The sequence below is a fragment of the Danio rerio genome, chromosome 3 (genome assembly GCF_049306965.1).
Source record: "Danio rerio strain Tuebingen ecotype United States chromosome 3, GRCz12tu, whole genome shotgun sequence".
In the NCBI taxonomy this organism is placed as follows: domain Eukaryota; kingdom Metazoa; phylum Chordata; class Actinopteri; order Cypriniformes; family Danionidae; genus Danio; species Danio rerio.
The window spans coordinates 23,439,862-23,453,749 of record NC_133178.1 but is presented as its reverse complement, the minus strand read 5'-3'; the positions used below and the strand labels follow the sequence as shown (position 1 = coordinate 23,453,749).

General features: G+C 34.9%; 1 protein-coding gene across 8 annotated transcripts in view; it reads right to left on the bottom strand.

Annotated features, from left to right (window-relative positions):
• mrtfaa (myocardin related transcription factor Aa) overlaps positions 1 to 13,888 on the bottom strand; it is a 70,538-nt gene that overhangs the window by 53,817 nt on the left and 2,833 nt on the right. For 4 of the 8 annotated variants that reach the window (XM_073944422.1, XM_073944421.1, XM_073944420.1 and 1 more), the window contains 2 exons: positions 11,909 to 11,977; positions 2,674 to 2,848 (listed from right to left, as the gene is read on the bottom strand). In XM_073944422.1, coding sequence (XP_073800523.1) covers positions 2,674 to 2,833 — 160 coding nt within the window. In that variant the 5' untranslated portion in view covers positions 2,834 to 2,848; positions 11,909 to 11,977. Of the gene's footprint in view, positions 1 to 2,673; positions 2,849 to 11,908; positions 11,978 to 12,601; positions 12,711 to 13,888 lie in introns of all 8 variants that reach the window. The other 4 variants (XM_009299401.5, XM_073944424.1, XM_009299400.5 and 1 more) reach the window with 2 other exon arrangements.

The window sequence follows — 13,888 nt, the reverse complement described above, 5'->3', positions numbered from 1 at the left end:
ATAGAGAAAGGGATTATGTCTTCAGAAGTAGGGGTTTCGGTTACGAGGTATCCCTCTACTACCTTTACCTTTGAACAACAGAAAGAGTTGGTACTTCTCCAGTTAGAACAGCGAAAATTGGAGTTTAAAATGGAAATTGAGAAACGAAAATTAGAACAGGAAACTATTTTGGCACAGCAATCTTTGGAAAATAGAAAATTAGATCTTCAACAGCAACGTTTGGATCTAATGAAGGATGGAAAAGTGAGATTAAATGATGATGATTTAGGTGAAGGAGCAGAGGGGGGGCTACCTTCTGTTAATTTTAATGTAGCAGCAAACTTGCGATTAATGCCTTTGTTTAATGAAGAAGATGTGGATACATTTTTTTTGTTATTTGAACGAGTTGCGGACAATCAGAGTTGGCCGGAGGCCGAACGATCGTTAATGTTACAGTGTGTTTTGACGGGTAAAGCACAGAAAGCTTATTCTGCTTTGAGTTTGGCCGATAGTCAAAATTATGATAAAGTTAAAAAGGCCGTTTTGAAGGCATACGAATTGGTTCCAGAAGCGTATCGCCAAAAATTCCGTGGTTTAAGAAAGAACTTTACCCAGTCATATGTAGAAGTAGCATGTGAACTGCAATTGTGTTTTACACGCTGGTGTAATTCTGCCTCTGTCAAATTGTTTAAGGATCTGGTGGAATTGGTTGTTTTGGAGCAGTTTAAGAACATACTGCCAAATCAAATTGCTATATTTATTGCAAATAAATTGAAAATGTAAAGGCGTTGTTGACAAATGCTCCAGTTCTTGCTGCGCCGCAGTGGGACAGACCATTTAAAATACATGTAGATGCGTGTGAGATTGGGGCAGGGGCTGTGCTCCTACAGGATGATGGTGATGGGGTGGAACGTCCAGTATGTTTCTTCTCCAAAAAATTTCTGCCTTATCAGATTAATTATTCTGTAATCGAAAAGGAAGCCTTGGCATTGGTTTGGGCACTCCAGCATTTTGATGTCTATGTTGGGGGGGGTGGATTGCCGGTGGTTATCTATTGTGACCACAACCCTTTGACGTTTTTGACAACTTTACAAAATCCTAACCAACGTTTAATGCGATGGTCTTTATTTTTACAGCCGTACAATTTGGAGATTCACCACATCAAGGGGAAGGAAAATATTTTGGCGGACGCCCTTTCTCGTGCACCGGTCTCTTGAAGTGATAGAGATATGTCGATTTGTGTCCTGTTTCTTATTTGTTGATTGTGTATGGTTTTTTTTTTTTTTTTTTTTTTTTTTATTTAACTTTTTTTGGGGAGGAAGGTGTGACGACCCCTTGTGGTCGTTTGTGGCTGGGGTGTGGGTGTCGGTCTGTGCATCTGTGTGTGTGTGTGTGTGTGTGTGTTGCAGGTCCAGCTGATTGCGCTGGGATTGAGAACACCGGTTTGTGATTGAGTTGCTCTGCTATAAATAGCGTGTTCGTTTCAGACGAGGAGAGGCTGCACGTGGAATCTGGTCACTTATCTTTCGGCTGGGATCGGTTTTGGACCTGATGGGCTAGCAACATGACCTTTGATAATAGTAAATAAATATGTTTTTGTACCGCAATTGTACTCGACTTCTCCTTATTTGTGGTGACCGGTTTAGGTCATAACAGTGTGTTGCTATTTTGCGAAACTGAAATAGACTGCACCATCGACCAACTAAAAGCTGCTCTAAAGTCCAGTGCAGAGCATGTTACTTATGCCCCTATACAGGTCCAATTGCTTACACATTGCTTAATACACACAGGATGTACAATGATGGTACAGGATGGAATACCTGATGATGGATTAAAATGTTACAAAACTGATTATTTTTTACATAAATATAAAAGCCACTACCTCCATGCAATGTTAATGTCGAGTGGGGGGAAGGTTGACCATACTTCGTTATTATTATTAAATTGTTAAATTGTTATTAAATATGTAGACTGGTGGATGTCTTCAGAGGAGTGCGTAAACATCATTTTCTTATCCTCGAAAGTAAAGAAGTAAAGTAGAGAGTACGAGTAAAGTAAAGAGAAAGTAAAGAGGCTGAATGGAGGAGGCTCGTTCCGCTGCAGATGCTCTGTTAAACCTTTTCTCATTAGTAAAGCTTTAACGTTTCCCACTTACAAAGTCTACCATGTAAATAGCAAATGTGCTATAGCGCGACACAATTGACTCCTAAAGGGAATGTGAGATGAGTCTCTGATTAGTGTAATGCATGTCATGCTCAAAACACACCCATAACTCATTAAGAGAATAAGCACAACCCTGTTAGACCATGCGCTGGGGCGCAAACCATATTTTTTCTGTCCTTGAAATAGGAAAGTAGATTCGGACATGTCTGCTTTGCACCTAGATTGTTAAAATAGAGCCCTATACATTATCCACATTAGAGTATGTTATAGTAATTTTACCACAGTTAAGATATTTTTGTTTGTGTGTGTGTAATAGCTTGCACCTAGAAACAATTCAGCCTTTACTACTATTTGTCTACACTATTTGTCAAAGCTTTATTCAAGCTTTGAGAGAGTGGGGCTTACAAACACTGCAGTTTGGTTGATTCAAAAAATGACTACGACTTAAGGTTTAGTTAAGAATCAAATAACATGTAACTAAAAATTATATACGTTTTAACCATTAGACAAAAATCTTTGCATTAAGCTCACCATTCTTCCTCTCGTAAATAGGAGGCAAATTGGGGGCGGGCTGAAGAGACAAATCTTGCAGTTCATTGGTTACAGCTTCACTTTGTGGGCTGGAGGCAGAGGCTGTGGAAACAGCAGGGGTGGGGACAATGGGCTTTGACTCCTCCTCCATGGCCTCCATAGTGAAAAAACTGATCTAAAATAAAACAAAAGTTGAACACAAGATTAAAATTACACCAGTCATTAAGCATTATCCAAACCTTTGCTTAGAATTAGCTGGATATTTTCCAGAAACAAATGCACAATATTATGAACATGACTTTGAGACACATAGCAAGGAAAAGTGGAATTTGACTGCGAGTAATGTGTGTTGATCTGCAAAATAAAAAAAATGGTAACAAAATCTGCTGCAAGCATTTTAAGCAGATGACAAACACCATCGCCATGGTAACATGTAATAACACTAACACATAGAGAAAGACAAACACACACAAGCAGCACCTCTGACAAGGTCTCTGACACACAAACACATGCCGTCATCCCAACACTGAGTCATCAATTCAGTCATGGACACATCTGCTAATAGACTTCATTCTTTCCAACTGTCCATTTCCAATGCTAGATAACTTAAAATACTATCCGCACATTTCCTTATTCAGTGATAAATTATTTATTTTATTTATTAATTTATTTTTAAGCAGTGAAAGAAAAATTTTAAGCTCTGTCAATTTGGTATCTGCTTGTTAAGTGTGTCATCATGCGAAGCGGCTTCTGGGTCTATTAAATTGTATGGGAAGACTCAACAAATGGTAATAATAAACGTTTACAAAGCGATGTAATACTTACAAAAATCATGATCACAATATAAATAAATATATGAAGAGTTCAGATGCAAGTGCCATCTGAAATTTTCTTCTAATAATAATATTTTCTCAGGCTCCTATATCTTCCTTTATTAATTTCACTTTTATGGCGAAGAATAGGTTACATTTTAATCACTTTTAATACGAAATAACTGAATATAAATATAAGAGGCTGATAAAAAGGCTCTTCATAGAATAAAAATCTATATATATATATATATATATATATATATATATATATATATATATATATATATATATATATATATATATATATATGCAGATTATGCTCAAAACGTTATGCTATGTCCATCCATGCCTAATATTCGATGGCCAGAAAGGGATTAATATTGTATAAACTGTTAAACTGCTGGTGTCTGCAATGCAGTAAGTCCAGAGACTGTTGTGTACACCATGATTTTATATACAATTCACTTTAATGTGTGATATGACTAAAAGGTGTCAATTCAAATGAGGAGTGGCTTGGACCCGGAAACAGTATTCCAACTGTAAAGCAGTAACATATGGATTACACTACTCTCAGAGTGGTTTTATGAGTTCCCATACAAGCTAAAGAAATCCTGCTAATTTTATATGTAAAATTAACCTCTGAAAAGGTCAAAGGTCATTACATTAATAGGTCAAATGTATTGAATAACAGGAAACCTAACCAAAATTTCAACCCATAAGCTGTATTTTTTATACTATATTTTAGTCTAATTGCAAATTAACTTAAAAGTTTTAATGTGAAAAAAAGAGAATTTTAGAACATCTGCAACATGTAAAAAGTTTAAATAACTTTGGATAAAGAATGTTTGAATGATTAAACAAGAGTTTGTCTGCAAAAGTTAGCAATATCTAGAATGTCTTAATATTTAGAAATAGTTTTTAAAATGTCTGCCACATCTAGAATGTTCTATTTGTTAGGAAAAAAGCCAATTTTAGAATGTTCTTAATGACTCAAGCAAGCAAATGTTTAAAGACCAAATGGATGTCTGAAACAACTAGAATATGAGAATGGTTAAAAAGAGAACATCTGCAAGATCTACAATGTTTAAACACGAAACAAGAAAAGTTTAGCATTACTGCAACATCAAAAGTTTGAATGTTCAAACTAAAGAATGTTAGAATATCTGTGGGATCTAGAATGTTTGCAATATAGAATGTCTGCGACATCTAATAAATTTGAATGCTCAAAGAAAGTAATGTTTAAAACACCTGCAACTTGAAAATTTTCACTGACTGCATCTCTGTATAACACCCAGAAAGCATTAAGGAATGTTTAACACGCAACTCACTTCAGTGAAAGACCTGAGACACCGTAATCTTATCATTAACACATTTCACTTTTTCACTGTATTTCCATGAAAAGCTCTCAACTTTCTCAGCTGGCATCTGCTCCTATCCAACCTGAACTCAAGTTACAAGACGCCCATTCAGTCATTGTCAGATCATTTTACATTGCTTTGAATAACAAGAAAAGTACATTAATCCAACTACAGTCATTTACTGAGACAAAGCTGCATGTTCAGCAAAGTTCAACAAAGCTGCATGTTCAGATCATTTATTTGGTAAATCTTCATTAATTGCCCTATCATACACCTGGTGCAATGTGGCACAAGACGCAACGCAATTGTTGTTTGCTAGTTTCAGCTTGGCGCAAGAGTCGTTTTGACGTTTTGCGCCACGCTGTTTAAATAGTAAATGCATTCGCGCTAATATGTGCGCCCATAGGCATTCTAGTCTCAAAAAAGAGGCGTGTTGAGGCACATTGCTGGCTCGTTGCTATTTTGAGAAACTATAATAGAATGTTCAACAGACCAGAACAAAGCCAATATCGCAAATATCTTTATATATAAAAAAGAATTAAAAATATTAAGGATATAAATAGGCTATAAGGATATATATAGGATATAAATATAAAGGATTAAGATTAGGATATTACAAAACATATTATTTTAACTGTGTATTAGTTTAACTGTTTTCTTGCTAGTGAAATGCTCAGTTTTTCCACTTCCACTTACTTTACGTCATGTAAATAGCAATTGTGCTTATGGCGCGACAAAACCGGCTCTGAAAGGGAATGGGAGATGAGACTCTAATTGGTTTATTCTCAAAACACACTTATAACTCAATAAGAAAAAAAACTCAACCTTTTTAGACCATGCGCCACGGCGCAAAGCAGATTTTCCCGTCCTTAAAATAGCAAAAGTGGATTCTGACACACCCTGAATGCGTTTGCGCCCTGTGCTTTCCGCTTTGCGCATGGACCGTCAACCGTCAAAATAGAGCCCAAGGTGTTGGTTAAGACAAAAACTTATTTTAATATGAAGAATATTCATCTATCGCGTGCAGTTACAATTATTTAAAACACGGTTTGAATCACTCACTCCTGTCCTCAATCTGGAAACCTGCCCTTTTGTTTGCTTTGATTTTTGTTTTAAACCACTGGGTGTCAAACTTACATACTGCACCTTTAAAAAACGTTCTAATAATTCTGTATTTGTGAATGTTAAATAATTTCAATGATGCAGAAATACTTCTTACTGGCTCTTGATGATTTGATGTTATGTCTCTTGTATAAACTCAGACAAATAGCTACACAGAGATTCTTAAACTTCCATTTTGTGGAATAAAAGTCATAAAGATCAATATCCCTTAAAACAGACTTAGCGGAAAATAAAACCCTTGGAGGACAAGAGGATTGGCTGTGATAGAAGAAGTGTCAGGTGTTTTCAGTAGTGCATTTCTCTCCACAGAGTTTGAGATAAAGAGAGGAGCAGATAACAGCTTATTCATGTACCAAGTGAGTCACAGAAACAGAAACACACACACACACACACTTCTCATCAGCCCATCTGAGCAAAACAGTGCTGCTGAAGCCTATCGCCATGGTGTTGAATGATGTCACAATGGGGAAAACATGACTGACAAGTGCATTGGGTTTACATCTTTGCTTCTCAGCACTGCAGTGAAAAAAACTTGTTTGTTTTTCTCTTATATCCCTTTTTCGCTTCATCAAACATTTCTGGATTGTAATAGTTTAAAAATGAGTGGGAGTTTTGTTGTAGTGTGTGAAATGAGCAAAGAGCAACAACAAACATGAGGGAAGATGTACTGCAAGATGTTCAGATGCACAGTTTGAGACTGTGTGCTTATGTGGGCATGCACGCACACACACACACACACACACACACACACACAAACAAACAAACAAACAAACACACAAACACACAAACACACACACTCATAAATAATAAGAAAAAAAGCTCAGCAAGGGTGTATAGATTACACTTTACAATAAAGTTACATAAGTCAATGTAAATGTATTAAGTAAGATGAACTATATAGAAACAAACATGTATAGCATTTATTCATGATAGTTTAACCTCTACTAATGCATTAAATAAAGTTGATGGACTGGGACTATGGACTAACAAGGAATATATATTTTTATAAACAAAGATTAACGTCTGTTTTACACTTAAGGATTTTAAAATTCAGTATTTGTTCCAATGATTTAAAGCAGAATTGTCTGCATAATTACTTCAGAAATCATTCCAATATGCTGATTCGACAAACATGTCTTTATATTATTAACACATAAAACTCCATACACTGCATTTGCTGCTTAATTTTGTGGATACCATGATGCGCTATTCATAAGACTCCGAAAATAAATTACAAGTCTTCTATAAATCATAATAATAATAATAATAATAGGATGCCATGTTGGCTCAGCGGTTATCACTGTTGCCTCACAGCAAGAAGTTTGCTGGTTCGAGTTCGGCCTGGGCCAGTTGGCATTTCTGTGTGAAGTTTGCATTTTCTCCCCATGTTTGTGTGGGTTTCCTCTGGGTGCTTGAGTGTTCCCCCAGTCCAAAGACAGAATAGGTGCAGTATATAGGTGAATGAGTAAATGTGAGTGTATGGGTGTTTCCCAGTATGGGGTTGTGGTTGGAAGAGCATCCGCTGTGTAAAACATATGTGAACCCTGACGAATAAAGAGACTAAGTCGAAGACAAATTAATGAATAAATAATAATAATAATAATAATTATTATTATTATTATTATTATTATTTTATTTAGGAGTAAAGCTGATCAAAATACAATAGAAATGTACAATGTTAACTTTATATTTACAAATATAATCTTCTGCAAAACATAATCAAATTAAAAACAGTTGTATGCAAATTGTAACAATGTTTATAAATATTACCCTTTACACTATTTTATATTAAATAAAATGCAAACTTATTCAGTAGAAGAAACTTCATTCATAAATAAATGAACATTAGTGTATATATTCCTTAGAATCAACATGCATTAACAACTCTGAATATTACAATTTTTACTGCATTTTTGTATTTTTAAAAAGAATATCTTCGTTTTACTCTCTCAATCTATTCTTACATCTAGATTTAAAATATTCATCTATGCTTTTGAATATGTAAGAGTCCTTTAGAACTTAAAAATTATTTTAAAACATGCACTCTGAAATCCTGACTATACGTTTGAACACACTCACACTAATCGTGGATGATGGCATCGACACAGCTGCACACTTAGACTAAATGCATATGATTTATTGATCTTTATGGGAAACTGATACTTCACTGCTGGGAACACTGCAGTGCACCTGCTGACATCACTAATCGTACATCACTTTAAAGATTACTGCTAACCCCTGAACAGATAATAGTCTTTCCGATATGCGTCATTACGTCCCAAGCAGCAAGTTCAATTTAAGTCTGCGCAAACGTAATTTATGGTTTTACCCACATTGTAGGGTGAAAAATGGGATTAGAATAGGATTTAAACCAGTGGCCTGTATCATGTAGATGGATTAGCTGGCTAGTTTCAGTTTAATTTGCACTTGGTTTTTTTCTTGGGTTTTGGGTAACAAGAAGGCACCCATAGCGGCACGGTGGTTAGCACTGTCACCTCACAGCAAGAAGGTCTCTGGTTCGAGTCCCGGCTGGAACAGTTGGTATTTCTGTGTTGGCATGTTCTCCTCGTGTTCGCATCATGGGTTTCCTCGGGTGCACCAGTTTTCTCCACAGTCCAAAGACATGCACTTTGGGTGAATTGGATGAACGAAATTGGCCGTAGTGTGTGAATGCGAGAGTGTATGGGTGTTTCCCAGTTCTGGGTTATGGCTGGAAAGGAATCCGCTGAGTAAAACATACGCTGGAATAGTTAATGGTTTATTTAGACGGGGCAACTCCTGAAAATTAAGGAACTAAGCAGATGAAAAATGAATGAATGAAGCCAATTTGACTTTAATCACTCTTTGATGCCAGGGAATTATGGAGCAACCTTCATGGTACCTAAATCCCAGAATTGGTGCAAACTAAACTGAAAATCACAGGTATATTAAATAAAGCACCATTAAATTAATGAGCCCACCACAAAAGCACCACAGCTCAACATGTCCAGCTTTTTCAACCATCTTTTAAACCTCAGTTTAACTCAAATGTTTGAATTATAATAGTGTTGGCAGACTGTTTTTTTTAAATTTTGCCTTTCATGTTCAGTCAGTTCGCTTTTATCTCGGTCAGAATGCAAAACATCTTTCCCTCTGGTTCGAGTCGTCCCTCCCTGAAGGCTTTCTAGTATTTTGATCAGCTTCAGTGGTGGGCAATTGGAGAGTTGCTTTTACGTTTACAAAGCTAAACAACTGTGGCACTGATAAGGCAACAATGACTACTACACATTTCATCCAAAAGATAAAGCCACTGGGTCAGAGCATCTTACTGGTTGTAAAGTGGCAGCTGGCTAATCCATACCAGGTGTGCATAGACTTAAAGTTTGGTTCTCACCCAGTGGCACACAATTCCATCTAACATTCAGTTGCACAGCCTGACATGACATTTTTTTTCTCTCCAAGATGCATTTCATTACAGAAGCAAAACGAGTTGTGAAACTTCTTTTTATTATTTTACTTGCTATACTATGCTAAAACTGAACCTAAAATGACAATGAAAACAAAAAGGTGGCACAAATTCAAGATTAAAGGGCACAATTAAAAAATAAATAAATAAATAAAATAATTATTTAATATTTCACTGGGGTTTTCTTCCAGCAGCTGAGGTGCCAGAAAAGAAAAGTAAAACAACAATAGTTATAACATAACATGAGTTAAATTACAGAAATGTACAAAAAAATAGCAGCTGTTAAATTACAGAAATTTCCTTGATTTTAAATTTCCAGTAAATTTATGACAGTTAAAATTAGTATATTTAAATGATTTATTTCTCATTTTTCTGTTCTTGACAGGAAGACAGTACAATTGTTGAAACAACACCATCAACAAGTTTTATTTTAATTTTCAAGATATGTTCTGATCAAAAGGCTGCATATTTTTGGGGTGCATGATATCCACACACAGAATTACATAATCCTGACAAATATAATATTTTTGATTAATAAATAAAAAATACTGCCTGTTTGTAAATATTAAACTGCAAGATACTTTTTACATATAAAGTCTGCATGTTTGTGTACATGACTTGTGCAGTTTGAATTACATGGTGCATGCTGACATGTGTGACACTCATGCTGTTGTGATCATCTGCTGTCTTGCCAAACTTTATTTCACTACTAATCTGTAAAAGGCCATCTTTATTGCATGTACATGAGCAATTTCATGCAAATGTCAACCTTGCCATAAAAAAGGTTTCACCAAAATAGCCAAACAGTTTCTATGTTTTTGTTGTAGGTTTGCATTTTACAGTACTTTAAAAATACTCAAAATGTCTTTGTCAAGGTTTTAAACAATTGTTTTTGATTTAACAAAGTGGCAATTTCACATCTGTCACATTCTCATAAATGCAAAAATGTCAAATAAAATAAAATCAATAATTTTTTTCTACAGTGGGCCAACTTTTTTTTTTTTGCTTAGCATTACTTTTTTGGGTTCTGCAGTTTAATTCAGAGAATTTCCACAAAGTACTGTAAACTCGCATACTTTGTCACATCCACAACGTATGTTTATTTTCCTCATTTAAAATATAAAAAATGTTCAGAGATATTTTTCTGACTCCATAACTGTGTGGTTAGATGTTTTGGGATATATAAACAGATGTTCCAATATAATGTTAACATAGACTTTCTCTGTGAATTTATGTTTAGAATTTTTACTGCAAATGTCACATCCATAACACTGGAATTGCTCATACCTAAAAAACCAAAACGTCTTTATTCATTAATTTTTCTTTTTTAAGTCAGATTTAATTTCAGTTTTAAGTTAAATTGCATTTAAGCACTTTCATAATATTTTTCTAAAAGTGTAATTTTGTTAAATTCATTATCAATTGCTGTTAAATTAAATATATTGCATGATTTAAATTAAACAGACATTTAAAAACTAAATTGAATAACAAAATTGGGTCCAGAAAAAAAATTCAAATGGAAAAATAAAAAAACAGAATTTATGGGGAAGTAAAGGATTGATTAGTAAGATTGGTATTGGTAATCACAATCCTATGGAAATTTGTAACTTTTTGATTTAGTGGCTAATTCATACGATTTTGTACAATTTAGTGTGATTTGCTTATCCCCCCAATGACGGTTGGGTTTAAGGGTGAGGTTGGGTGCCATGCCTCCTTTTTAAAATCGTACATTTTCATATGACTGAACTCGACACAAATTTGTACAGTTAGCCAGACAAAACGTAAAAGAGTTATGTTTCCTCATGAGATGCGGCAGGATAATCGCATTCTATGCATTTGAATCCACTCTACTGTATCTTCATTGATAATAGAAAAATAGATTATAGAACTATATTTTTAGAAATATCATTTTTACTACTATAGTAATAGTTTTTCCTTCAGTTTAGTCCCTGTACTCATCAGCGGCCGCCATACCAGAATGAATTGCTAACTTATCTAGCATATGTTGTACACAGTGGATGCCCTACCAGCTGTAATCCAGTACTGGGATCATCCATACACACTCTTTCACACTCATCCACTACAGTCAAATTCAGTTTATTCCGCATGTCTTTGGACTGTGGGGGAAACCGGAGCACCCGGAGGAAACCCATGCGAACATGGGGAAAACATGCAAACTCCACATGGAAATGCCAACTGGCCCAGCCAACCAGTGACCTTTTTGCTGTGAAGTGACAGTACTAACCACTGAGCCATCGTGTCGTCCCTTTTTTTATGTCTCTATTGAAGGTAAAAATGTGATACACCGTACACAAATATATTTTACTGTTACATGGCATAATTTACATCTGGATGATTTTAAGAGACGTCTCAGTTTCTGAGAGGTGCAGGGAACAGCAGGGTTTTGGGAATTGTGTTTGCAGAAAATAAACACGAGCAGCTGTGAGAGTGAAAATACCCAGAGGTGTTTATGAGTAGGTGCAATGTGAGTCAGTTACCTGCTTTATTTCCTGTCCAAACGAATCCAGACTTGTTCCATGTCAGGTTTAAGGCACCACTAACTAAAACTAGGAAAATAAAGAGCAAAGAATTAGTCATTTACATTCTGGGCATCAATAAATTTGCTCTTTAGTGTTATGACTTTCAGCAGTGCAAATTAAACCCCACTGAACTGAACTTCAACTCTAAAAATTGGACTGACACAGTTTAAATTTAATAGAACTTCTTAACTATGTTAAGCTGCTGCTTTGACACAATCTACATCGTAAAAGCGCTATACAAATAAACAAGAATTGAATTAAGCTTAGACAATCCAAGTTTAATGACTATTTTGCTTGCCAATAGTTTTACTGACTCTCACACCAAAATAATAATTTTTTGTAAGCTTTATATTTGCTAGAATTTGATAGTTAATTTAAATGTTTTTAAATATTTTAAAAGTACTAACTATTGTAGAAACATTATTTAGTATGTAGTTTTAGTAGAAATGTATTTATTATACAGTATTTGTATTTTTTTTGTACTATTTGTTGTTTTAGCAAAATAATAATAATGTTTGAAACTACAATATTTACAATATCTAAAAAAAAAAACATGCTGCAACGTGCAAATTCTGTTGATCCATCAACAAAGTAATGTAAAATACATAAGGAAAAGTTAAACTTGTCAACCAGGGTAATTTAGTGATTTACCCTGCATATCAAAAGGTAATCGAGCTTTCCGTTGCAGCCTCAAGGCTCTGGAACAGTCTCCCTCTGAACATCAGGATTTCTCCATCAATAAATGCTCCCACTCCCTTGCCTTTGAGTGATGCATGCATGTGAATTTATATCTGTATTTCAGTTATTACATATATAAAATAACTGTTTTCCTATTCTTATATTTTTAATAAAAGCTTTATTTTTTATTTATTAAATATTTTATTTTATTGTAAAGCATTTTGAATCAGTTTTACAACTACTATTGGCTATTACTAGTTTTTAATGACATTTGCGTACTAATTTACCTGTCAGTTAGTTTCCAAAACAACATTTATATACATCTTTGTGTCTTTCGGTAATCAAATATTTCAGTGTTAATTCAATCTCACACACACACACACACACACACACACACACACACACACACACACACACACACACACACACACACACACACACACACACACACACACACACACACACACACACACACACACACACACACACACACACACACACACACACACACACACACACACACACACACACACACACACACACACACACACACACACACACACACACACACACACACACACACACACACATTCTTTAAGGCCCAATGTGTGTGCCATGTTGTTTGCACTTACACACACAAAGACAATAATAATAACAACAATAGTAGGAATAATAATAATAACAATAGCTTTATATTTACTCAACAACATAGTAATGCGCCACCAGCCCAAATCCTTATTGTATTTATCTTATTTAACGTACATCACTTATAATTTACTTTTTTATTGTACATGTATTTTTGTTGCATAAATAGATATTGGGGTTCAGTACAGGCTTATTAATAGCAAACTAAAGAAAGTAAGATTTCCTCATACCTCATTACCTGCACGAACACAAACCACAACAGCAAATGTTCTGTATGGTTCTAATATAGCATTTCTATTATAATCATCTATAAAAATCTTTATTTTTACAAGCCCAGCTCACTAAAAACATGATTTAAAACTCAAATAACATTTTTATTATACAGAGCAAACATTATAATGGTCGTATCAAAGTTGCAATCTGTACATTTTTGCTTCTGATTAATCTGAACTGGTGTTGAACCCAGAACATTCCGTGAAACCTGAGCTGCAAGTTAAATCTGATGAAAGTGTGATGAAAAAAAAAAGACACACTAAAGAAATCTGACTAGTTTGTATTAATTTAAGCATGTTAATTCTCAAATGTGAAATGATGTTCTGTTTGCTCCACTTTGTT